The following is a 25,741-nucleotide window of genomic DNA, read 5'->3' on the forward strand; positions in this document are numbered from 1 at the left end:
ACCCTTGCATCCAGTCGTTTCGCTCTGCAAACCATCTTGTCGAACCTGTACAATGAGATTTCCCGTCTGTCGATTGGCGCAATTATCGAACATCTCTTCACTAAGTCTGTATTCGCCACGATTATCGCCACTACTCGCCAATCTCATCCAACCCCGGCAATTCCACGCATCTACTATCATGTCAAGTCCAGCGAAACGGAAAGCTGAGAAGGATATATCGCCACCAAAACCAAAGAAGACTAAGACAGCGACGAAGGCCAAGACTGAGATTCCCGCGTATCATCTTACACCATCAAGACAGGACGAGTCAGGAGAGAATGTCTGGCCGGCCAGGAAGGAGCAAATTGAACGCGCGCGAGAGATCATCAGAGAATGGTAAATCAAGACGCAGTCGACGGATGAGATTTTAGGTGCTAATCTGCCACAGTGCTGAAGCGCAAAAGCCAACAGTCATCTTACCCGACAAGGATGCAGACGGACTTTCCTCTGGTGCCATACTTCATCATACTCTCACCGCTCTAGGTCTCTCACCTAATCTAATATCCGTTTACTTCCCACCAAAAGGCTCTAATGTACATGATGAAAGCACAAGGCAAGCTCTCACAGCCATGAAGCCGTCCTATATCTTCATTCTAGACCAAGGCAGTCGGAAAACACCGCCTGTCATCGACTCACCACATACATGCCTCGTGGTAGACCATCACTTTGCAGATGAGGGCGGATTCCCAGAAGGAAGTGATTATGTGACTGCACACGACTGCCCACCTGTGGCAACCAGCGCACTACTGACATACACAATCTGCCTCCCACTCCATCCAGACCTTCACGACAAGATATCATGGTTAGCAGCACTAGGAACCCACGGTGATCTCGGAAGCAGCATAAAGTGGGAACCCCCCTTTCCAGACATGGTGGCAACATTCAAGCAACACCCGAAGAAGTCCATCAACGATGCCGTAGCTTTAGCCAATGCACCACGTAGATCAGCAGCATACAACGTGCACGACGCCTGGGACGCCGTCGTTTCCGCGAGCAGTCCCGGAGACATCTCGAAAGTCGACAAGCTGAAAGATGCAAGCATGGAGGTCAGACGGGAGACCGAACGCTGCACCCACACAGCCCCGAAGTTCTCTGCTGACGCGACGATTGCCGTTCTGACTATATCAAGCGCCGCGCAAATACATCCCGTCATCGCGACACGCTGGTCTGGCACCCTCAAGTCCAACAAATTAGAGATCGTCATGTGCGCAAACGAAGGCTATCTCCCCGACAAAGTCAACTTCTCATGCCGCGTTGCGAAATGTGCGAGAGCGCGCGAAGGAGAGGAGAAGGTCGACATCATCAAGAAGCTTGAGGGCATAGTCGCAGGCGACGAGGAGCTGAGGAACCGCCTTGGAGAGAGCTTTGCGAGGGGTCACAAAGAGGCCAGTGGGGGGATTGTGGGGAAGACCGAATGGCAAGAGTTTAAGAAGTTGATGGGTGTAGGGGAAGCGAAGAAGAAGGCGGATGGAAAGAAGGAGGAGAAGCCGACGCAGAAGAATACTTTGGCGAACTACTTCGGGAAGAAGGATAAGAGCGTCAAGGTGGAAGGTGCTTAGACTCTGAGCGGCGATAGCACACCAGACGTCTTCCTTCCTTCGAGAACAACCAACGGATCGGCATCTACGACTACACACGGGAAAGGCGCCGAGGCAAGCCTGGTAAACTCTGCGCTGTGCGTGATGAGGATACCACTGGCGTCAATTCCGATAGGGGTGCGATGCCAAACACTTCCTACGTTGCCAATCTGAAGCAATCTCGATTATGCCACTACGGAAGAGGCGTGAAGGAATCCGGGTTGGGACCGCCTCGCATGCACTACACTATCATACGCTCAGACCAAGATTAAACAATACTCCATCTATCGAAGATCGGAATCGAGAGGAACTTGCAGGGAGGAGTCGATGGCGTTCAGGCCCATGCCCGTCCACACTCTTTCTCCGCCAGTGGCCTTCGTTACTCATTTCTCTAGACAAACTCAAGGCGAAAAGAAAAAAAACAGCTGTGGGTATTGACACGCTCAAACCAATGATGGATGTTCTAGCGTTTTTACACCGTTTCGAATTAAATACCGACTAGCCTGGCGAGCGGCTCCAGGCCCAAATTGCCGAAAGATCGGCATTCTCGATCAGGAACATGAGAGGATCATCACAACGACCTTTCGAGACGCACCTGATAGCTCAGGCACAAAAAATCGAGAGCTTTACGCCAGAGCCCAAAGCCACCACACCTTGGAACAGGTTAGATACCAACGCTTACACGAGGGCCTCGCGCCGCCCAAACGCAGCCGCCCCAGTGACCACCATGACGCACATAATATACAACCTCCATATAGCCAAGCCTCACCGTTGCAAACCTGCACCCAAAACCCGCCCCCATTGCGCCATGTGACATCGGTACCAAACCACCAATGCCGTGCCCAATCAGGTAAAACGCTGAAACCTGGGGGCGACATGGCCCGCATGCAAGTTCAAAATCTCCTCCATCTACACTTGCGCCTCCGTTTTCCCCTATCCCGGCGAATGAGCGCGTGTCGTGCAAATTGAGTGCTGACGGCCTGACGGGGCACGCGCTACCCGACAGGTGCCAAGGAAAGCTTGATGCTGGCGATGTTAATCTATCTAAGTGGTCGGGGCGAACATGGAAGAAGATAGGTGGTCGGAAGCCACGACTAGGTGCGGAGATGACGAGGGAAAGACTGGTACAGCGGCCCGGGTGGATGTTAAACGTCGCTGTTAGATTGCTGTGGTGAAGTGTACTACGGTGTATGCATGACCAAAAGAATCGAAAGTGGTGAATAAATACTGAGAGTGGTGCCAGTGGTCGAAAAAAAGACTCAGTACGAATCATCCTACCCTCTTTGCGCTTTCTGCCATCTCATCCCGTTAACTATCCGAAGATGAAGTACGCCACCGTTTTCCTCGCTGCGGCGGCCACCGTCTCCGCTCACTCGACCTGGCAAGAACTTTGGGTCGGCAGTGAAGACAAAGCGGGCACCTGTGTGCGAACTGTCAAGGACAACAGCCCCATCACCAGTCTGACCTCTCCCGACATGTTCTGCGGACGTGGCCCAGCTTCCACATCTGGGGTTTGCGAAGTCGCTGGTAAGCTCCCCAAGTTCATTTCACAATCCTTTGCCCAGCAAGGCAATATGTGATAGGGATATTATGTGGAACTGTATGAAATACTAACAAAACCCCCACAGCCGGCAGTTCCCTAACCGTCGAAATGCACGCCCAACCCAACGCACGCTCCTGCTCCCAACCCGCCATCGGCGGCAACCACTACGGCCCCGTCTTCGTCTACATGGCCAAAGTCGCCGACGCCAAAACCGCCACCTCGGGTTCCTTCTTCAAAGTCGCCGAAGACGGGTACACGGGCACAACAGCCTCCTGGGGCACCGAGATCCTTAATGCGAACTGCGGAAAGCGCGCCTTTACTGTGCCCAAGAACATTGCGAGCGGGGATTATCTGGTCCGCGCCGAGGCGATTGCGCTGCATGCTGGTGCGAATAACCCGCAGCCGTATGTTAGTTGCTTCCAGGTTAAGGTTACTGGGGGTGGCAGTGCGACGCCGAGTGGTGTTAGCTTTCCGGGGGGTTACAAGACTAGTGATCCGGTCTTTACGAAGGCGATTTATGATTCTAGCTTCAAGTATGTTAGTCCGGGACCGGCGGTTTACTCGGGTTGAGAGTGCGCGTACTTTGGTGCTGGGAGGCTTTTGGGCACCTCGTTTTGGGCCGTAGAGTTGTTGGCTTCCTTTTCATCTTTATGAAGAAGAGACTTCAGGTAGCCTATGTACATATTGTCGTTAGCGCCATTGCAGAATGAAGAGGCTCATGTACATACTCGATGTAATCCGTTGCACCGCATCCGCAATCTCCTCGCTCGAGTCGATATTATCATCCAGCGTCAAAGCCGCAGCAACATACTTGACAGGCTTAGCCCACGGCCTCCCCTCCTCGTCATCCGGAGCAGGAAAAAAGATCAAGTCGAATCGAGCGACCTGTCTGAAGGCATGTTCGTATTTGCCCCTCTTATTCTTGTATGCCTGCGATTCTTGGAAAGTCTCAAAGTCGAATTGTGCGCAGTCTAGTCCGTTGGGCTTGAATATGCCCGCGTGGGTTAATAGTTGTGTTGCTAACCGAGTCAAGTTGTTGCGGTATGAAACCATTTTGGTGATCCCCGCTAGGATCTCTGGGGCATGGGCGTGGTCGTCGTAGGCTCCGTTGAGACATTTTCTTATACGACCGTTGAACGCTGTGTTTGGGGCTAGGCTATCTCTACCTGGGAAGCTGTTGAGGTAGAATTCGCACTCGCACTTAAGGGCATCTATATCTATCGTTGAAGGACAGGGGCGTTCTTGGTGAGTCTCCCAAATTGGCTCGGAAGGAGATGGTTGGTCTTTCTGTGGAGACTGCATGGTGGAGGAGTTTTGGGGTCGAGAGGGGAGGGTAGCGAACAGAGGTTTATATACCTCTAGTGCGCTACCTCGGCCTTCGTGCTAGGTTGGCGCGTCTGAACCGGATTCCTGATTTTCAGCAGGTGTCATGTGAATTTCAGAAGTCGTAAGTGGTTGGTCTGCTCCGCGTCGCGACAGTACCATGGGAAGATGTGAATGAAATTGACATCAACCAACGCGTTGGGTAGCTTTGTAACCCACCACCCTAACTCCCAATAAACTAAAAGTTAGCATTGTGATGACATCCACCACCCACCCTATCGTGAGTGGTTCGTCTGCTCTGCGTCACCGCAGTACCGTGGAAGGAAGTGGATTCAACCACGTTACAGCTCCAACGTGACTTTAGTCTCCGCGAGTGTACGCCCATCGAATCCAATTCCCAAAATTTCAAACTCGATCTCTCGGCCAGCATACCGTTCCACAAACTTATCGTTGATAACATGCTCCAGCGCATACGCTCTCGCCTCCAACAGCCCTTGACTTCGAATCGTAAAGTGCGCAAAAGAGCCGGTGATATGACTCCATGGCATACCCGCCTTTTTCCACCGCTCAGGGTCCATGTCATCCTCGTACTCCCAGCACAGCCTAACATGCTTACCGCCCCCTTCACCGCGCTTTTCAACCCGTACTTCCTTTATCCTAAGAGAAGAATTCTTCGGCAAATCAGCTACCGGCGAGACACAAATCTCCTTAATACCCATCAACCGCACAAGCCCTTTCACAGTCCCCCTCAACGGGCCTTTAACCTGCACACCCAGCTCTTGTATCCTCGCTCCCGGCACATCATCCAGCAACACGATCGGCTTCCGCGATAGATGCAACGTGTGATAATGCATCGTTCTACCCGACTTGAAGTACAGAAAAACCGTCATGTCCTCCATTTCCGGTGGTCTAGGATCCTCGTAGCTGTCTAGTACCATTGAGAGTTGCAGGGATCCATCGGCTGGCATGTCGAGTTTGTAGAGGGGAAGGAAGACTTCTACGTCAAAGTCTTCGGTTGGCTGTTGTGGGACTAGGGAGATGAAGGAGATGACTAGGACGTTGCGGTTGTGAGAGTGTTCTATGTGATGGGAGAGCGCGACGTCTTCGCCTTCGGGGAAGAGGCTTGCTGGACGAGGGAGGATGGATTGCGAACCTAGTTGTGAGTGTGTGTTGCTGTTGTTGAATAGGTGTTTTGCGTCGTCATCATGTGGAGAGAATGCGCGGGTGAAGTCGGTGTAGAAGAAGTGTTCTGAACCTGCCACGCGCTCTTTGGCTGTATGTAGAATTGGAGAGTCTTTGTTTGGTGGGTGACGCGATGTGCAATCTCCGCAGGTGCACTCGATGCCCTCCGGTAGTGGAGTACCTTCCCAGACGGTGCGTTCGACGTCCCGCTCATGGCCTGGAAAATGCTCGAACGACCATGCTGGTGCAAAGATGCCAACCGATTGACCCGTATCCGAGAGTCTGGCCAATGCGACTCCAGTGTTTGTACCACCGCCCCCATATTCAGGATATGTGACGCGAGGGTGGGTAAAACTAGACTTGTTCTGTGCCCAGACGTCCACGCCAAAGTAGATACTCTTCTTCTTGCCTTTGGCGAAAGGGCCATGAAAGCCAGCGTACTGTGCGAGCTTCATTGATTCAGAAACATGGATATCCGTCCAGCAATAATTGGTGAGTAGGTTTTCGCACGCGTCGGCAAATTTGAGGTTGGAGCTGGTCAGCGCGTTCTGGTATGATATTTTGTTGGAAGTGGTGAGCGCATCGTACCTGGGTTAGAGTCATGCGTCAGTCATGCGTGATAGTGGATGTGAGGTTATTACCATATGAGCCGTTTATCGACCCCTAGTTCAGCCTTCAGCTGGCGTAGAAACCTTTCAAGGACCTCTGGATTCCACACATCGCTTGGGAACGGCTTCTCGATGTTGATGAGCCAGCCGTCAAAGCCGAAGTGTGTTGCAATGGAGGCCAATTTCTTCGCCATGGGGAAGTTCATCTCCCCAGACTCTTCTGTCATATGCTTCAGCAAACGTTCCGAGCCTTCAGTTTGTGGTTCAATCAAGAAGGTGCCCAGCGATTCCACACCGTTTCTGTGCAGCGTATTCGTCCATGTGGGTGGTGGCACACAGACTAGCTTATGAGAGAAGTAGACAAAAGCATCAACAAACTGGAGATATTCAAACGAGTGGAGTTCCTTGTCTACACCGACGGCCTGTACGCTTTCATAGTCGTGGTAGTTGCCAGAATAGTCATGAATCAGCAGAACACCAGTTTTGTGGTCTTCGGTCTGGACTCCACCGGTGGCTCGCAATAACGGTGTATTGGCTCTTTGCAGAGGGTCAGAGTCAGCCTCGATCCACGATTCCAATTGCTCAAAGGTATCGAAGTAGGCGAAGCCCTTTAGTCGATCTAATGCGCGCTGATGGCGTCTCTCTTCCGGTGTAGGTCCCGTGTCCGGGGTGGGAAACAGATGGCGGTAACCATCACGAATCGGCCTGAGGATGTCTTTCCACCCGAGAAGATTGGCCATGTCTGACTGGTGGTGCAAGTGGTGAGTGTATGGCGACAGTGGTGCGAACTGCTGCGGGAAGTAGCGGCGATCGGGATGACGTTGGCGGCAGGGGCATGTCTTGGCGTGCAAGGCTCCACAGCTCCATCCCTACGTGAAGCAGCTGGCGGAACGTGTCTTTTATGTCAGGCACTCAACCACCACCTCCCACCACGCCTCACGTCGCCAAACCTCTGCCGCTCCTTTCGCCGCGACCAGCGACCCACGCACCGCCATGATGAATCTCTTCCGACTGCTGGGTAGGCCTCGCGACACCAAATGATGCTTTGTGTATGATGGGCTAACACGTCTAGGGGATTTATCCCACCTGCTATCCATCCTGATTCTGCTGCATAAGATGAAGGTGTCGAGCGTATGTATATCCGAGGTGCACACGTAATGCGCCGCATATACTGACACGGCATAGAGCGCGTCCGGCATCTCGTTCAAGTCACAATTCCTCTATCTGATGGTCTATCTCACGCGTTACGTCGACCTGCTGTGGACCTTCTACGAACCCAAGTCGCTCTACAATACCATTTTCAAAATCATCTTCATCAGCACATCCGCCTACACCGTCTACCTCATGCTCAACGACTACAAGCCGACGCACGACCCCAATCTCGACACGTTCAAGGTGCAATATCTGCTGGGAGCGAGCGCGGTGCTGGCGATACTGTTTCCGTACAAATACACGTTTTCTGAGGTGGGTAGCAGCAGGACTTGTACTGGAAGAGGAAGGTGCTGACTGAAGTAGATCCTCTGGGCTTTCTCCATCTGGCTGGAATCCGTCGCCATTCTGCCCCAGCTCTTCATGCTGCAAAGGACCGGCGAGGCGGAAACAATCACGACACACTACCTGTTCGCGCTGGGTGCGTACCGGGCGCTGTACATCCCCAACTGGATCTACCGCTACTTCTTCGAGGTGCCCAAGTTCTACGACCCGATAGCGGTGATTGCCGGCATCATCCAGACGATCCTGTACTCTGATTTCTTCTACATTTACTACACCAAGTACGTCTCCAACCGCCATTGAAGGCGCATCGACATGCTAATTGAATGTTTAGGGTCATCCAAGGCAAGAAGTTCAACCTGCCCGTATAGACCGCGCGCGCATGGACGCTGCTCCCTTCTGCTGTTGGCGGCCGAGTTCGGTCCTACTCTGCTTCGTATCTGGGCATATTTGTGTTAGGTGGGCGTTTTGTGGCATTTTTATGGAAGGAGGTAGCCTCTGATAGTTGGCTGGTTGGGCGTTGGACGAGTTGGACGACATCACACGACGGGTGAATGGGCATGTAGGAAGATACCTTGAAATGAATAGACGTGAGATGGTCAGAGGAGTGTACTGAACATGCAAGCGATAAGGCTGAGACAGGAGAAAAGCAGCGCATGCATGTGCGCCACCGACTGCAGGCTCGAGGCATCAAGGGGAGCCGAATGCTTACCTGGAGGCGCACTGCCAATCAGCGGACGCTAATTCGGCGGCCAGGACTCCGCACCATCCATGGATCTCGCAGCCGTCAGCCCTCTTACCTTTGATACTTTGTTATCCTAATAAACCCACTTGCTATTTCTTCGTCCGCTCGCTGTTTTCACTTTGCCCGTTCGCCTCGCCGACTTATCGCATTAGTCAGCGCATCCACGTCCGCCGTCGACGATTATCGCCTCCGCCTCAGTTATCGCCGTAAAGTGCGCGCCTCACACGACCGACCGACCGAGATACGTCAGGGCCATTAGGGCTGCAGCGTGCGCACGCGAGGCTCCCTACCTACCTACACCCACAGTCACACCCACAACCCACCAACCCGCCATGTTCTGCCTCCGCAGCTGGATCCCCGTCCTGTTCTTCTTGTAAGCACCCACCCACCCCCATCTCCCTCCCACTCCACGCGCATTCCCTCCTTAACATCTCCCCCACAGATTACGAACGCACGCCTCCCCCGTCTACCTCGTCCTCTTCATCTCAGCAACCTACTTCCTAAACCGGCCATGCGTGTACTGCTCGCTCCTCCTCTTCATCCTCGTCGTCGCCCTCTTCGACTTCCACACCCCGTGGTTCGATGCGCCGCTGTCTGATAGCGCGGAGCTGGCGCTGAACGGCACTGTTGCAGAGACAGCGGGTGTGTTGGCGCAGGCGGCGAATCATACGGCCAAGGCGGTGGTGAGGGGGGCGGTTGAGGGGGTTAGGGGGAGGGTTGGATTGGGCCAGAGTGAAGGGCAGAGTTATGAGTGGGTTAAGGGGTTGTTGGGGAAGAAGGAGTGGAGGATACAATGTTTGGATGTTTTGATTAGGGTTTGAATGGGGGGAGGGCATTGGGAGATGGGGGTGCGGGTCTGCAATGTAGAGGTGTGCGAGGCGTTTGTGGCTGTTAGGCGTGGTGGAAAGGATACTATCGCATGGCTGGGGCGTATACTGAAGCATTTGCAGGCGTCAATGGCATGCCACTTTCAGGATTGATATTCATCAGCTTGTGCGTGATACACATGCTTCGAGCAGATGGAGAGAGGAAGGCACTGCAGACCTCGGGGGACAACGCGCTTCAACCATCACAACGCATACATAAAAGAACAGCAAGATGGAATGCTGTTCCAGCATCCTCCCATCTGGATCTAGATAAATGCACCCAAGACCCCGCGCTAACCTTGGAAAGCCGAACGCAGGGATTCAGCCTAGGTGGGGCGCTTCGGCGTGCCGCACGCGCACCTTCCCCTCTAAGCCTACACGCATCATCTCATACCAGTCCAATTGAAACATAGACACCCCTCTTTCCTCTTTCGCTTGAGGTTATCTACCCCGCGGACCTTCACCCTGGCTGCTCTATCTGCCTCTGCGAGACTCTGCTCTCGACAATTGACGAGGTGTAGAGCTAGTTCTTCGACGCGTCTGTATTCTGCTGTATCTACCACGCAGTCTGCTCAACGCTATTCACTTTCCCCGACCCACCTCACCCGCTCTAGAAGCTTCTCTTCTGCAGCTAGAGAGCTTGATTCTGCCCCACGTACCCAACTACGCCTAAGACCGAGGCTTGCCGTAGCAAACACAAACACCTTTGCAGCACAAAAGAGGTTCTGCCAGAGCGAAGTCACCAGCAGTTTCGTCAACATGGCTTCAGATCGCGATGTCCTCCCCGCGTGGTTAGTTAATTTCTCTCTAATATAGCTACGCTGACACATCCAGGGCCAAACCATCGCACTACGCCCTCTCCCTCCACGACCTCGAATTCGGCGGCAAGTTTGCCTACAAGGGCACCGTCAACATCACCACCAAGATCACCAAGGACGATGGCTTCAACACCCTCGTCCTCAACGCACATCAGCTGAAGCTGCAAACCGCCGAGTTGAAGGCTGGCGACAAGACACTGTCAGCAAAGGACATCTCATACGATGAGAAGAGGCAACAGGTCACACTCGACTTTGGCGAGAAGATCAGCTACTCAGGCGAAGCACAGCTGGAGATCAAGTTCGAGGGCTTCGTCAACAACATCATGGCCGGCTTCTACCGCTCCAAGTACAAGCCCAAGGGCGACGTCCCCGCTTCCGTCGCAAAGGACGACGAGTTCCACTACATGTTCAGCACCCAGTTCGAGGCCTGCGACGCCCGCCGCGCCTTCCCCTGCTTCGACGAGCCCAACCTGAAGGCTACCTTCGATGTCGAGCTCGAAGTGCCCAAGGACCAGGTCGCCCTTAGCAACATGCCCGAGAAGGAGATCAAGCCCAGCAAGCGGGACGGCTTCCACACTGTCGTCTTCGAGCGATCGCCCATCATGTCCACATACCTGCTGGCGTGGGCGATTGGTGACTTTGAGTACGTCGAGGCTTTCACCGAGCGCAAGTACAACGGAAAGAACATTCCCGTCAGGGTCTACACTACCCGTGGTCTGAAGGAGCAGGGTCGTTTTGCTCTGGACAACTGCCACAAGATTGTCGACTACTTCTCCGAGGTCTTCCAGATTGACTACCCGCTTCCCAAGGTCGATCTGCTGGCTGTTCACGAGTTCTCGCACGGTGCTATGGAGAACTGGGGCCTCATTACCTACAGGTGCGTCAAGTGCTTGAACAAACTGGATTTTATGTTAACGTACCTAGGACTACTGCCGTGCTCTTCGATCCCGCTACATCTGCCGACAGCTACCGCAACAGGGTTGCCTACGTTGTCGCCCACGAACTTGCCCATCAGTGGTTCGGTAACCTTGTCACCATGGACTGGTGGAGTGAGCTTTGGCTCAACGAGGGTTTCGCGACATGGGTCGGATGGCTTGCAATTGATCATCTCTACCCAGGTACGTCAAATCACTACCACGGCAGAACTCTGCTAACTCTCATTAGAATGGAACGTCTGGGGACAGTTTGTCGTACGTCACAAATCTCGAGGTATCTACTACCAGCCTATTGACTGTTTCTCTAGACTGAATCCGTCCAACAAGCTTTCGCCCTTGACGCGCTACGAACATCGCATCCCATCGAAGTACCCGTATATGACGGTCTTGAGGTCGACCAGATCTTTGACCACATCTCCTACCTCAAGGGTTCCTCAGTCATCCGCATGCTGAGCGCTCACCTTGGCGAGAAGGTCTTCTTGCAGGGTGTTGCCGACTATCTCAAGGCCCACCAGTACTCCAACGCCACTACCAACGACCTGTGGTCTGCCCTGAGCAAGGCGTCTGGTCAAAACGTCAACACCTTCATGGACCTCTGGGTTCGCAGGATCGGTTTCCCAGTAGTCACCGTAGCTGAAGAGCCTGGTCAAATTGGACTGCGTCAACAGCGCTTCCTTCTTGCGGGTAACGTCAAGCCCGAAGAGGACCAAACTACCTGGTGGATTCCGCTTGGCCTTCACTCTGGCGAGTCAGCTTCCAGCGCGTCTGTTCACGAGACCACTGCTATGACACAGAAGGAAGACACAATCCGCAATGTTAGCGACAGCTTCTACCTTCTCAACAAGGATCTCACTGGCTTCTACCGCACCAACTACCCTGCGGACCGCTTGAAGAAGCTCGGAGAGGACCGCGATCAGCTCACCGTGCAAGACAAGATTGGCCTCGTAGGTGACGCCTACGCCAACGCAGTAGCAGGTTACGGCTCCACCGCTGGTCTCCTCGCACTGGCAGAGCGCTTCCAGGACGAGTCTGACTACCTTGTATGGTCTCAGATTCTGACCAACATTGGCAACGTCCGCAGCGTCTTCTCCGGCAGCGAAGATATCAGCGAGGGACTGAGGAAGTACCACCTCAAGCTCATCACCCCAGCAGTCGATAAGGTCGGCTGGGAGTTCAAGGATGGCGAGAACTACCTCGTCGGCCAACTTCGCGCCAGCCTCATCCTCTCCGCCGGCATCGTCGGCCACAAAGCCACCGTCGACGAGGCCCTCAAGCGTTTCGACGCCTACATCAATGGAGACAACAAGGCCATCCACCCCTCCCTCCGCCGCGCCGTCTTCGCCACCGCCATCAAGAATCGCGGCGAGCCAGCCCTCAAAGCCGTCCAAAACGAATACCTCCACACTACGTCCATCGACGGCAAAGAAATCTGCCTCGGCTCCCTCGGCCGCGTCCAAACCCCCGACCTCGCAAAGCAAGTCATGGACTTTGTCTTCTCCGACGCCGTCGCCATGCAAGACAAGCACAGCTCCACCATTGCCCTCGCCAACAACTCCAAAGTCCGCCCGGAGGTCTGGCACTACATTCGCGATAACTGGGACTCCAAGGTGCATCCTGCGCTTGCTGGTAACCCGGTTGTCCTAGAGAGGTTCCTCAGGTTTGGTCTGAATAAGTTTACGGATAGTAAGGTGGCGGATGAGATTCAGGAGTTCTTTAAGGGGAAGGATACGAGGGGGTATAATAAGGGGCTTGAGGTTGTGGATGATACTATTAGGAGTTATGCGGCTTATGCTGAGAGGGATGCGGGGGTTGTTAGGGAGTGGTTGGGTGCGAATGGGTATGCGTGACTCAGTGGGGTGAAGTTGTGATGGAATGAGAAATGTCCTAGTATTTGCATAGTAAGAGCAATACAGATCACCATAGCAAGGACTGCAGGCGCTCAGAGTTTGATCATTTGCTTAGTCAGTCTTTTCTATCGTGCTGCTGTTATCGCGCGCTGGCTAAGCCAACTGGAAGTAACTGCCGTGGGGTTAGAGTAAGAGTGATGGGTGGGTGGGGTAAAGGAGGGGTGGTGGTGGAAGTTTATGATAACCCGATGTCTGTTGATATATCTCGCATTGCTTGAGCCAACTCAACGTAGCCTTCGTGAAATTTAAGCAAGGGCGGCCCTTTGCGTTCGAACCACATGTCCCCAGCCTAGGTAGTAGCCGCTCCTCCACCGATAAGCTCACTGGTGCACATCCTCCGTCCGCTTTCTACTCTGGGTTTCATTACCGTCTCAAGACGAGTCTCCTTGCGCTTTCCTTTATCTAAGTCATGTTCAACATGAAACCCGACCTGTTGAACGTCACAGCGAGTGAGCTGCAGCGCCTACTGACCGACGGACGCATCACCAGCCTCGATCTTGTACGCCAATACCACAACCAGATCTTCAAACACAACGACAGACTCAAGGCTATGATATCGATCTCGCCGCTTCCACATCTAGAGATGATTGCGGTTAAGCTGGATGATGAAAGAAGGAGGGGGGTTGTGAGGAGTGCGCTGCATGGTATACCATTCATCGTTAAGGTAAGTACATAGCAAGGGATTATTGGCTAAATTGACCGAATTACAAGGATGCTATGGATACGTCAAGCGAGTTCCAGCTCGAATCCACGAATGGTGGGTGGGCGTTTGTGGGGTCTCAGCCGAGAGAGACTGCTAGGGTTGTTAGGATGACGGTGGATGCTGGGATGATCTTGATGGGGAAGGCGAATCTTTCTGTATGTTTGTGGTTGGTTTCTGGAGGTTCCGATCTAACCCCGACAGCAATTCGGAAACTGGAAGTGAGTAAAGCACGGAGACGCGAAACATTATTGATTAATCTCTCCAGGGCATCCGGCATGAGCGGCGGCTGGTCTGCACGTGGAGGCCAGACACAATCCGCATATGTACGCGGCGGTGTAGTCAACGACGGTATCTACGGCCATTCGGTAAAGCTTCTCCGCGATTGACGCGTATCATGGTGCTCACTACCCCAACAGAACCCATCCGGCTCATCAACAGGATCGGCTGTAGCCGTGAGTGCAGGCTTTGCGCCTGTATCCATCGGTGCTGACTTTAACGGTTCTCTCACGAACCCAGCTACCCGTGCTGCCCTGTTTACTATACGCACTACGCCCGGTATAGTATCGGAACATGGGGCATTCCCGTTCTCGAAGAACAGGGATAGTGTTGGGCCTATGGCGAAGAGTGTGGAGGATCTTGTTGGTTTGCTTAATGTCGTCGTGGATCTTTCACACTCGGAAGTGCCCGACCGAGGGTATAACACGTCTCTTTCTCGCGACTGGAAAGATATCTCTTTCGGCACCTTGAATCCAAGCCACTGGCGTCTACCAGAAGCCGTTCAGAAGCCGCAACCTGGAGCTTTGGATCAAATTGTAAGTGCATTCCTAATGAAACAGAACCATGCCTTACTCAGCGAACAGATACGAGAGACACTTGCAGCCTACAAGAAGATATCAACCCTAGCCAAACTCGTCGTCGGCCTAGTCAGCTTGGTCTCTGATGAAACATTAGACGAAAGCATGAACGACGTCCTAGCCACAATCAGTGAGCTCAAGAACACCAAGGTGCAAAATCCACACTAAGCACATCCCAGAAAACGATTTCTCCACCCTCTTCGAAGCCTACACAAACGGCCTGGTCACCCCCAAAGTCAAGACCCTCGCGGAACTAATCAATTTCAACGAAACAAATCGCGACATCGAGTTACCAGACTGTAAGAACAACCCAGCAATGCCATCCTCATCTCCTGCCCATCACTGAAGCCAGCTATCGCCAGACTCCCCTCGACAAGACAAGCTCACCCAAAGTCTGGAAGATGCCAACTCGCTCACGGATGCAGAGTATCACCGTCTTGATGTAAAGGCGACCGCGTCGGCCGCTGATGATGCGATCGATAAGATGCTTCGTGAGCACAATGTCAACGTGATAATAGGGCCAGCAGATAGCCGTCTACCCGATGTTGTTGCTTTAGCTAGTAGGTACTGCCGTGTATGTTAAACGAGCGTTTCTGACCACGTGCACAGGATATCCTTCGGTGACTCTGCCGCTGGGTTATCTGGATTGGAATGGACGGCCGTTTGGGTTGCTTGTTGTTGGGGTGAAGTACAAGGAGGCGTTGCTTTTGGATGTTGCGAGGCTTTGGGAAGCCACGTTTCCGGGTAGGAAGACTCCGGATTTGGAGTGTGGTGGTGAAGCGTCGGGTGCCGTTGTGTGAGTAGTACATGTCGCTGCAACGATGGGCCTTGGTGTAGCTTAAACAGGTTTTTCAAATCAACTTGATTGTAAGAGCAGTATAGTATCGTAGCGTTTCCGCCGTCATAATCCATTGTTGTACAAAACAGTACAAGGTACTCCATCCAGCCTATCCGGTAGCCTGATACAAGAGGGTATATATAAAAGATCCAAACGCTCAAACACCAAACCCGCTTTTTCCCAAATCGAAAAATATCGAGACAGAAGAAATTTTGTTACAGAAAAGATCATCAAAGCATCACCAGCTGCGTTATACCGTACTATCCCCTAATGCTACCCTTCCTGTACTTGTCGTCCTTGAGCGGCACTGGTGGTGGTTCGTCGGCGTAGGACTGCGACGGCATGACGGAGTCCTTCCGCGCGTGCCTTGGGTCGTAGGTTGCGCTTGACAATATCGGCTCGGGCTTGTAGGTAGCGTTCGAAAGCGTTGGCTCTGGGTTGTATGTTGCGCTGGAGAGTGTGGGTTCGGCAGTCGGCTTGGGGTCGTACGTAGTCGCAGGAAGCGTCTTGTATGTGGTTGCGGGTAAAGTGTACATGAATTCGTCAATCGCGTCGTCGATGTCGTCGAGAAGGTTTTGTTGGTCCGATTGCGACGTCTCGGATGTCGACTTGCGGTCAAAGGGATGCTTTGGGTCGAAGGGAAATGTGAAAGAAATGGGTCGCTCGTTAGGTGTGTACGACACTCTCGGTGCGTATTCCGGTGTCCAGTCTTTTGGGGATTGTGTTGGGCTCAATGGGGCCAGAGAGATCATGCGCTCTGAGTAGATGCGCTCGAGATCTTCGTCTGGGGCGTTACCAGGGAACAAAGATTGCGATCGCTCGCGCACTTGTGCAAAGCCGCCATCGTATGTTGTCGCTGGTAGCAGGAAGGAGCCTTGCTCGGGTGCAGAGGAAGCTACCTCCCTCTCTTCGCGTACGAAGGTGAAGGACATCGGACGGTCTTTTGGGTTAGGGGAGTTGTCGTTGGAACCGTTGAGCGTCGAGGAAGAAGAAAAGCCAGGAGAGAGTACCGGGTCGCTTTGGCTTCGCGTATGTGATACGAAGCGAGGGGAGGGGACCTGCAGGTATCTGGGGGAAGGCTGGTAGTCGTAGTCTGGTGGTGGTGCGATGAAGATGTCACCGTGTCCCATTCGCTCGCCAGGCGCAACATTCCGAAGTGCTTGCAATCTCTCGTTCGCAAAGTTTGACTCCAGGATGTGCGCTCTCTCGACCAGTTTGTCCACAAGCTTGCCGTGCGAGTCCTTGAATGTCCTCTTGACGAAGCTCAACAGTAGCGATGAACAGGTCATCTTGACATCTTCCCGGATATACAGTCCGTGTCTTGGAGTCTTTAGGCCAGGCTCGGCCGGAGGCTTTGGCTCGCCAGGCAGCCGTCCTCCTACGGTCCACTTTCCTTGGATATCGAGACCAAGCGGTGCGTACACATGTGTGTTGAGACCTTCCGCCGTATCGTTGAAGCAGGCGTGGTATGACACAGAACCTGTCGCCAGGCCACCCGGTAGATATGAGACCTTGTCTAGGAGATGTTAGCGGCTGCATGGTGGATATGTTGAAAAGTACTCACCTTTGATAGTGTACCACATCGACCAGTACTCGTCAGTCGGCGCATAGCTAGGTGGTCTGCACTTGAACCGTTCCACAACCAATGGATTCAGGTCAATCATAGCTAGATGATCGCGGTACATGTCGAGCACACTCTTCCTTGTGATGCCCGCCGGCAACGGCGTGATGGTGGTGAAGACAGCGGTCTTCGGCATGATTGCTTTCTCTCGAGGTACGAGTCGTTCTTCTCCGGACTGATGTTTCAAGAAAACCGCTGCGGATACGATCAATGTTTACGCGCGCGTGAAGCTGGAGAAGTGGAAAGAAGAATGTTTGGACAGCGAAGCAGCGAGAGAAGATGTACTTGTTTCGCAGGCCATCAGATCCATCCAGCCATGGCCGCTGACACGCTTCGCACACGTATCAGGCGAGCGCTCGAGCGCAGCTTGAAAAAAGCCCCTGCATCCAGATTTGCGGAAGGTTTGGGAACTGACAGCTCCCCGCCAAGCTCCCCGCCAACAAGTCGAGAGCGGCATCATTGCCGTTTGTGGCAATCATTGGAATTGTGTTCCCTGCCATCGTTGCTATATTCAGTCGGATGGCATCTGGCCGCTTTGTTTCTATGCGGGCCCCGGTGGACAGAGCATGCTCTTACTGGCATCGTCGTGGAAAACGCGTTGCCGAGAACCGAGAAACGCGAGTAGAACGCTGTCAGATGGTGTCAGCCGAGATGCAGAAGTTCTTGTCCTGTGACGAGAATCAGTGGCGTGGTGTTGCAGGTCTCAGAATCCTGGAGCAGATCCGCCGCAGGTACGTTAGACGCTAGCGCTCGCGCTATGACCAATCAAGCAGTGCCGATGAACTATTGAGGGGTTGCTGACAGTTATCTTCGTGAACGCATCTACCAACGCGGTCATCAATTACAACAGCCAGCATTTCGACGTATCGAATTCCTACTGCACGACGTCAATCTCATCTATCGAAGAATGAAGTGTCTTGTTGCCGTCCGCATCGAACGTCGCGGACGAGGCTGCCGTTCCAGGCGGTTTGCGTCTCTGTTACGTTTCAGCATGGCTTCATCAGGCATACAACGCATGTTATAAGGCATCCACAAAATCTCCTCCTCGGCACACTGCTACATACCAAGCGTTTCGAAACGAGGCTAGAATTCGCCATCGACCACCCGGGCCGGATGTCGACATCCTCAATTCCTTATAACCAAGGCATCGCATGCTTCTATGACAAATGTGCCGTTAATGCAGTCATGTACAGTACTGATAATCTAGGGTCCATCAGAATTATCTGGAATACTTACAAAGTGACAGATGGCGACACATCTGCCGAGAGCTTTCCTGCTCTTAACGCTTAGATGTTAATATTGGCTGTCTCCGCACCGGTGACGAAGGTATGGTCGTGAGGCCCTGCGAAGAAAAGAACGCATCTTTGACTCGGCACTGGGCCTTGACTTGGTCCGCGCTGGTCATTAAACTTGTGCCCAGATGTATGCTCCGCGATGTACGAGACGATGATGGTAGCACCGAGACAAACATCCACGAGTTCCAACCTCACTACAATAAGCAGTCGCGGGCAGCCAGCTCACAGCTTCTCAGGTTCTTTCTATACCTTCGCCCAAGAGAATTCTAGAATGATTAGCCTAGCTAAAAAGATAAATTTCCCCAACGATCATGAGCATTACGTCACACACAGCACTAGGTGACAAGACATCATACTCAAAAGAAGTATGCATTACGACTAAACCAATGCTCAAAGCAAAGCAGGATATCCAAAAAGCCACCAAGCGCCGCAATCATACCTGATGATCGCAAGTTCCCAAGTCATATACACATCACCTCTGCCCCACTACCACTATCACATCTCTATACACCCTGATGCATATCCACCTCCTTGCTCTTCGGCGCCTTGCCACCGAACGTCATACCCATACCACCACGTCGTCCCTTAACAACACCAACAACACCAAAAGCAAAAGTGACAGCCCAAGCAAGCCATGAAACCGCGCTGATAGCCGTACTCGCGCGGGCTACGTCACAGACCTATTCGTCCCACATGTTAGCATCTCAATCCTCTGCCTTGTGACGATTCTTCTTCGGCGTGTACTCACCATACCAAAGCAAATCCTCCCACTCAAAAACACCGCCAGCGCCACAAACCCACTGAACCAGAACAACATGGTCAGTCCCTCCAGCCCCAACAACGCCCATTTCACACTGCCTTTCTCAGTCAAGTGAGAGAATTTAGGCAGGGAGGTGAGTAGGAGGGGAATGAGACTGAGGATGGTCCAGGAGGGCGCGAAGATGAGGTAGTTTATCTCCAGCGGGGAGGATTGGCGCCAGTGCGTTGACCACCATGATGATACTGGAGAGTGTTAGTTGGTGCGCGTGGATGGTGAGGATGGGGAGGGATGCGATAAGGGAGAGGGATGGTGGGAGACGTACCATAAGCCATCAATCCGAGTACAACGATGGAAAGTACAGCTTGAGCCGCGCGAACGGGTAGGATCCAGTTGATCGCCATTGTGACTGTGACTGTGCCTCTCTTCTTTCCTTTTTCCTACTACGTTCTTTCCGCTTCCGTCCTGGTCTCGATCTCTTCAGAAGGAAGTGGCGGAGGCGTATGTGTATAGTATAGCGAACGTATGGTATCGTGTCGTGCCACACCTAGTTCCCGTCTATAATGTGCGGCGTAGTGCGTTGAAAGCCTCGTTCGTATAATTCGCTATTAAAAGAGTGTCAAGAAAGATAAGAACAGTATGTACCTGGGTAAGGAAGAAGAGAAACTGAGGACACGAGGAAAGAAGGAAAGGAAGCGAAAAACGGAGAATGGAGGAAACCAGTTCCACAACACCAACAAGCCGAGTAAAACCAAGCCAGGCATCTCTCATCTATGGATTCCTCAGTCATAGCAGTATCAGTAAGCATCACCCATTACGCGCACCCACCATCTGCTCGCCCATACCACGCAACGCGCATACTATTTCTTGACACCCACGTTGCGGCACAATGCAAAATGCGCCCATCTGCCGTTGTGCCAGCCCACGGAACAGCGAACACCCAGCTCACAAAACTCTATGCGGCACGCCGATACGCAGCTGTGACTGGCTTCATGTGGTGTTTCAGGCATGCTTAAAGTGGATAGGGTGGGCAATCTGCGACGATTCATGCGACGGACGGAGGATCGCGGGGCATGTCTCATCGTGATCGCCCCATTGTCTGCATTTGCTCTGCCGAACACCCACAAGGAGCACGTGAGCACGCGAGCAGCGTGAGCGGGAAGGATGCGTGTGCGCAGATCGATGGCTATTATTGTGCAAGTTCACCCCGTGCAGGTTGTGGTTCACGCCACACCTCAACATCATCAAAAACACAATTCCAGTAACCGGTGTATTACTCCAGCCATTACCCATGCCGTTACTATACCCATCCACCATCGCAAGAAAATATCGTACACATGCCTTCATCCTCCCTAACGCTTGAGCTCAAAGGCCGACATCTCGTCAAAAAAGAGTCGTCAAACCGATACTTCACTCATAGCATGCCAGATCGTGAGAAAGATCATAGGCCGCCCACACACCCCATCAACCCCAAATCCAGCGGTTTCGTCGTGAGAACACAAGTGCAGAAACAGTCAAAAGACGTGAGCATTCCAGCACCACTAGACTGTTTACTGACAAGGCGCTCGGTGAGTGGATCACTGGAAAGGTAAAGACAGTGGGTATCTGAAGGGAAAGGAAATGAATCTATGTGTACATTTGGAAAGGAAAGAAAAGAAAAATCGAACTAAAAAGGAGAGTGTAAAGTATCGGGTGTAGTAGGCCTGCCGCGGTATATGCGCACTCCGTGTATGCCTGTGATCATGACGTCGAAGACAAGGCAACGAAGACTTGCAAAGAGGTGATGATCAAACGATACTGAAGGCGCAAGCAAAAGCCCAAACACCTTGAGCAATGATACATGTCAAGGCATTCTCAGCACATGACGCTCATTACTGTACGAATAGATTGCTGCCCTATCACCTCGGTCTTCAACCACGGGGGCTGAAGGGCTGAGCGGCGCGAGTCATCTCGTTGCACTTGTTGACCAGCTGAGAGATGGCGCGAAGGAGCGGGCTGCCAGGGGTGCTCTCGTTGAGCTGTATGTATGCGGCAGTCAAGCGCTGGATGACGACGTCCATGATCTTTGGGATGATGTCGCGAATTTCCTGGTCCTGTGATGTCTCATTAGTAGGAGCACGATGGCTTTGCAGCGGTGTACTTACGTTGGGGTTGACGCTCTGGAATACAGCGTTGAGCCAGACAAGGCGCTCCGTCAGGTTGCGTCCCAAATGCTCAGATACGACCGCACCAGTGGACAGCGCGAGCAGCGGGCTCACCTGGCTGAGGTAGGCAGGATCGTAGCGGACGAAAACAGAGTCGAAGAGCGCAGCGCTGCGGGGCGACTGCAACCACTGCATGGTACCCATCTCATAGTTGCCTTCGGACATGAGACGGTGGATAGACTCGATCTCAAGCTCCTCCTGTGACTTCTTGGGAGGGGTACGTGGAGCAGCAGGCGAGTCTTGTACCTGTCGAGGAGCTGGAGCCTGGCGGGCCTCGAGGAGCTTTGCGACCTGGGATTGAAGTTCAATCTGGTTGGCAGCCATAGTCTGAATAGTCTCTAGGCATGTCTGCACAGTCTCGGTCAACGCGGAGATCTTGATAGCATCTTCACGGCGTTGAGCATGGGCTTGTCGGAGCTCACCACCGATCTGACGCTCGATCATGTTGGTCAAGTTCGACATGGCGGGGTTGACGACGGTGGCAACTGAGGCAGCGATCATAGGCTCGAAGTTACCAGCAACCTTCTTCGCGACCTGGTCAGAGAGTGACTGGAACATCTGGGGCTGCTTCAGGGATCGAGATACGGCATCAGGAACTTCCTTGGACAACTGCTGAGCCAGGATGGGCTTGAGGTTGGCGCTCAGACCCTGCTCAACGGTAGCAGTGGTCTTAGCCAGCACCTCAGGAAGCACAACGTTGCGGATGTTGTCATTGACCATCTTGCCAATGACACCCTCGACGTTCTCGTTGAGTGTGCTAGACACCTGGCGCAGGATAGCCTGCTGATGGGCACCGTTGGCTGCGTTCATAACGCGCTTGTCCTCGTCGAAGCGCTTGTACATGATGTCCAGCTCGCGCGAGAACCCCTTGGTGATCTCAGCCTGTACGACCTCCTCAAGCTTCTTAGCATCAACCTCTGCGGGATGAGCAGCGGTAGGTGCGGCACTTGGGCGTTGGAGGTGCTTGCTGATGAGCTGCTTGGCCCACTCCGGCGCTTCGGTGGTGTCAGCAGCCTTGGACTTGGCAGGCTCCTGCGCAACGGCTGGCTCAGGTGGTGCCGGAGACTTGGACTGCGCAGTCGCTTGAGCAGCTTGCGCGTAAGACGGGGGCAGAGCCGCGGGTGCAGGTGCAGGCATACGAGCGGAAGGAGCAGTGGAAGCCACAGCTGAAGGCGCTGTAGAGACTTGGGAAGATGTCTCTGTGGCGGCCGCGCGCTTCTTCTTCTTCTTTTCCGACTTGTCACCACCGTTGATGATAGCTGCACGAGCTGCGTCTTGCTTGCTCTCGACCTTAGCGAGAGTAGATGCGCGCATCGCTGCTTCGGGGTTGATGGACTGCTTGGACGCGGTGCTACTCTCCCTCTTCAATGGCTCACGCGCAGATCGGTCAGAGACAGACTTGGGCGCAGGAGTGTCACCAGCAGTAGATGACTCATCGGTGACAGGTTGAGGTGGCTTGAGCTGCGAGATGGTGATGACGCCTTCTTCCTCAGCTTCCTTGGGGTGAATGGGCTCGCCCTCCTTCTTCCAGCCAAGATCGCTTCGGCGGATGCGCAAGACGCAGACACCCTTGGAGTGCATGACGTACAGCTCGAAGAGAGCGGCGTTGTCGGGGTCGTCGACATCAGAAGGTCCAGCGGGCTCGTTGAGCATGTGCAGGCTCCTAATCTGTCCCTTGGAGGCGAAAGAGTACTCCGTGATGCTAGTCATGATGGCAGTAGCGTTGACTGGAGGCAGATTGTTCTGGCCCCTGTCGCCCTTGTTTGCCAGACGGGAGATGTAGGCAGCCTGGCTAAGAGCAGGAAGGTTGTACCTCGGGCAGGAGACGTGGACGAAGAAGATCGAGTTTCTGGTAGGGTGGGCGACAGCCATGATGCCAGTGCGGGGATGGAACGATACGCTGCAGATGGCGTCCGATTCGTTCTCGTGAGGCAGGTGAATCTCCTGCACCGCCTTGTTGAGACCCAGGTCCCACAGCTGGAAGGCGTGGTTTTGCTTCATGCCGACCATGACATAACGCAGCGCAATACCCTTAGTATATGGCTTGTCTTTGTCAAAGAAGAAGACGGAAGTGGGCCACGACTTGGCATTGGGTGTGGTCGTGTGGAACTCAAGCAGAGTCTCGGAGACCTCGACCTGGCGGGGAGGGCTGTGGGGGTTGCCTAGGTCTGGCTCGGTGAGGGTACGGATGTCCCAGAAGCGCATGCGGCCGGCCTTGTCGAGTGAGACGATGATGGTGTCGTCCTCACTGAAAGTGAAGTCCTTACCAGCCTTGCCAGTGAGGATCTTGAGGGAGCGCTCCTTGAGGTACTTTTCCGTGTGGCAGATGCGGCTCTTAGACCGAGCATACTCAGCGGCGACCTTGGGAAAGACGATGTGGATGGACTTGCCCCTGCCAACAGCAAAGAACTCTGGGTGACGCGAAGATGGTTTCGCGCGAGTCTTGAGCTGGCCTCCAGATGTGTTATCATCTTGAGATGGCGACGGGGGAAGCATCAAACCCTGCGAATCGAGGTTCTCGCCAAATTGGTCCTCACGAGCGGGGTCGAGAGAGGTCCAGAAGACAGTGCCGTTGACACCGATACCCAGGATGCTCTCGAGCGGTTGTTGTGAGTCGTCTGCGGAGGTGCACAGGGCGATGTTGAAGATGCGCTCTTGGTGGTTCTCAAAGACCTGGCGGTATTGGCCGTTCTCCTGGCGGATGATGCGGAAGCCGCCCTTCTTGACGAGTGCGTATACGATGAAGTTCTTGCTGGCGGAAACCAGGGAGCGGTCGATCTGGTCAAAGTCCTTCTTCAAGCGAGCAATGTCCATAAAGAGCTCGTTGGCGAAGTAGAGACGACGAGGCGGCATCTGGTTGACCTGGATGGAGGCAAAGGCGCGCATGGGGAACCTGTAGACTATTACCGTCTGGTCCTCACCCTTTGCGAGGCTCTCCTCGGCTTCGGCAGTCTCCCAGTCTTCCGCCACGTTGTCTTGAGCGATTTCGGTAGCAACTTCCTTCAAGGCAGCTGCGATGGGCTTGGGCAAGCTGGCCTCGATGTCCTTGGCTGTGCTTGGGTCGGCAAACTCGTCCTTGATTTCGGTTGCAATCTCAGCCATGACCTCCTGGACCTCTGCAAGCTCCTCAGGTTGGGGCAGAGCAGAAGCCTCGGCTTCGGCTTCAGCAAGCGCGTCCTCGATCTGCTGACCGACCTGCTCGCCCAGGTCGCTCACGGCCTCAGCCACAGTTTCGTGTGTATGGGCAGGAGCGTCGTCTTGGAGAGCGGGCGAGGAAGCATCGACTGCCCTCTTCTTGAGGATCTCCATCTTGGGGGCAGGAGGCTTGGAGCCCTGCTGGATCGGGGTGTGCTTGCGGGGGCTGGCAGCTTCGAGCTGGTCGAAGGGGTTGACGTAGGTGAACTTGGGGGCCAGCGAGGCGGCGTCGGGCTGGAAGCGAGACGACTGCTCCTTGCTGTCGGAGCCGAACATCCTCATGGGGGAAGAGGCTCCCGGGGTGTGTACAGTGGGGTCAGACGAGACGTGCTCGAGCTCGGCGTCTGCGAGGTCCTGCGCGAGGTCGTCCACAACCGTTTCAGGCTTGTTGGACGCACGCGGAGAGAGCACGGAGGCAGCGCGAGACGAGCGGCCGCTGGTCTGGGCGGGCTTGGGGTGGTTCAGCAGGCGCAGGAGCAGGTCCTGGGGGTTCTGCTGGGCGGCGGCAGGCGACTGCGCTGGGGCGGCGGCGCTGTGAGAGGGCGTCCTACTGCCCATGACACTGGCCATGCTGGTCGCGATGTCGGGCGCCTGCGACTGCTGCGAGACACGTCGAGACGGGCCGCCGCCCTGCGAGTTGAAGCGGAGGAGGTTGAGCAGGTTGGTCGACTGCTGCTGCGGCGTGGGCTGCGACACGGGCTCGGGCGCGGGCGTGTTGGCCATGGACGAGTTGGGCGACATGACAGCAGACTGGTGATGAGGCTGCGGGCCGCCGGGCTGGGGGGAGAAGAGAGGCGACGAGACAGACGGGTGCTGGTAGCCGTGTGCTTGTTGCTGGTTGCCAGATGCGCCGCCGTTGAGACGGGCAAGCAGCTCCTGCAGGTCCGACATGGTGAAGGAGACTAGGGCAGATCTGGGCGACGTTAATGAATGCGAGTGGATACAGGCGCGCTGTCACCGCCGCGATGGCCAGCACAGTGACGCCATGGACAAACCGACGTACTTTACTCAGGACCCAAAATTCGAGTGCGCGGCCGAAGCCCAGATGAGGAAAGCGCGAAGCTGCCGGTGACAAACAGACAAGGGACGAAGAGAACGCTGACGAGCAGACGGGGGAGAGTGGTGACGGGCTGCGGTGATGCGCAGAGGTCAATTGGCGATGCAAGAGGAAGGGCGACAGCTCGACGTGATATCGCTGGCGCCGCAGACGAGCTAGGCTAGCGTATTGGGAACTTGTGGA

The 25,741-nt window shown here is 54.1% G+C and overlaps 9 protein-coding genes across 9 annotated transcripts; 5 read left to right on the forward strand and 4 right to left on the reverse strand.

Moving 5' to 3' along the window:
* Positions 1-178: 178 nt before the first annotated feature.
* Positions 179-1,598, forward strand: J4E85_007992 (uncharacterized protein; the record flags this gene model as incomplete). Its single annotated transcript, XM_051472222.1, has 3 exons — positions 179-375; positions 428-735; positions 820-1,598. The coding sequence occupies 3 exons, from the start codon at positions 179-181 to the stop codon at positions 1,596-1,598; spliced, it is 1,284 nt and encodes a 427-aa protein (XP_051323687.1).
* Positions 1,599-2,938: 1,340 nt separating this feature from the next.
* On the forward strand, positions 2,939-3,729 carry J4E85_007993 (uncharacterized protein; the record flags this gene model as incomplete). Its single annotated transcript, XM_051472223.1, has 2 exons — positions 2,939-3,143; positions 3,245-3,729. The coding sequence occupies 2 exons, from the start codon at positions 2,939-2,941 to the stop codon at positions 3,727-3,729; spliced, it is 690 nt and encodes a 229-aa protein (XP_051323688.1).
* A 120-nt stretch (positions 3,730-3,849) lies between these two features.
* Positions 3,850-4,461, reverse strand: J4E85_007994 (uncharacterized protein; the record flags this gene model as incomplete). The annotated part of the gene is made up of 1 exon (XM_051472224.1): positions 3,850-4,461. One exon carries the CDS (start codon positions 4,459-4,461, stop codon positions 3,850-3,852), a length of 612 nt encoding a protein of 203 aa, XP_051323689.1.
* A 362-nt stretch (positions 4,462-4,823) lies between these two features.
* Positions 4,824-7,012, reverse strand: J4E85_007995 (uncharacterized protein; the record flags this gene model as incomplete). The annotated part of the gene is made up of 2 exons (XM_051472225.1): positions 4,824-6,252; positions 6,306-7,012. The coding sequence occupies 2 exons, from the start codon at positions 7,010-7,012 to the stop codon at positions 4,824-4,826; spliced, it is 2,136 nt and encodes a 711-aa protein (XP_051323690.1).
* A 256-nt stretch (positions 7,013-7,268) lies between these two features.
* On the forward strand, positions 7,269-8,134 carry J4E85_007996 (uncharacterized protein; the record flags this gene model as incomplete). Its single annotated transcript, XM_051472226.1, has 5 exons — positions 7,269-7,290; positions 7,345-7,403; positions 7,458-7,736; positions 7,788-8,044; positions 8,098-8,134. 5 exons carry the CDS (start codon positions 7,269-7,271, stop codon positions 8,132-8,134), a joined length of 654 nt encoding a protein of 217 aa, XP_051323691.1.
* Positions 8,135-8,840: 706 nt separating this feature from the next.
* On the forward strand, positions 8,841-12,974 carry J4E85_007997 (uncharacterized protein; the record flags this gene model as incomplete). The annotated part of the gene is made up of 6 exons (XM_051472227.1): positions 8,841-8,881; positions 8,951-9,289; positions 10,209-11,069; positions 11,117-11,310; positions 11,357-11,382; positions 11,436-12,974. The coding sequence occupies 6 exons, from the start codon at positions 8,841-8,843 to the stop codon at positions 12,972-12,974; spliced, it is 3,000 nt and encodes a 999-aa protein (XP_051323692.1).
* A 469-nt stretch (positions 12,975-13,443) lies between these two features.
* Positions 13,444-15,174, forward strand: J4E85_007998 (uncharacterized protein; the record flags this gene model as incomplete). Its single annotated transcript, XM_051472228.1, has 8 exons — positions 13,444-13,698; positions 13,746-13,892; positions 13,939-13,955; positions 14,003-14,102; positions 14,154-14,549; positions 14,598-14,721; positions 14,771-14,890; positions 14,954-15,174. The coding sequence occupies 8 exons, from the start codon at positions 13,444-13,446 to the stop codon at positions 15,172-15,174; spliced, it is 1,380 nt and encodes a 459-aa protein (XP_051323693.1).
* A 515-nt stretch (positions 15,175-15,689) lies between these two features.
* Positions 15,690-17,186, reverse strand: J4E85_007999 (uncharacterized protein; the record flags this gene model as incomplete). The annotated part of the gene is made up of 2 exons (XM_051472229.1): positions 15,690-16,945; positions 16,994-17,186. 2 exons carry the CDS (start codon positions 17,184-17,186, stop codon positions 15,690-15,692), a joined length of 1,449 nt encoding a protein of 482 aa, XP_051323694.1.
* A 3,826-nt stretch (positions 17,187-21,012) lies between these two features.
* Positions 21,013-25,392, reverse strand: J4E85_008000 (uncharacterized protein; the record flags this gene model as incomplete). The annotated part of the gene is made up of 2 exons (XM_051472230.1): positions 21,013-21,195; positions 21,247-25,392. 2 exons carry the CDS (start codon positions 25,390-25,392, stop codon positions 21,013-21,015), a joined length of 4,329 nt encoding a protein of 1,442 aa, XP_051323695.1.
* Between the last annotated feature and the right edge of the window lie 349 nt (positions 25,393-25,741).

The sequence above is a fragment of the Alternaria conjuncta genome (assembly GCF_024043145.1).
Source record: "Alternaria conjuncta strain BMP 0040 chromosome Unknown scaffold_12, whole genome shotgun sequence".
In the NCBI taxonomy this organism is placed as follows: Eukaryota; Fungi; Ascomycota; class Dothideomycetes; order Pleosporales; family Pleosporaceae; genus Alternaria; species Alternaria conjuncta.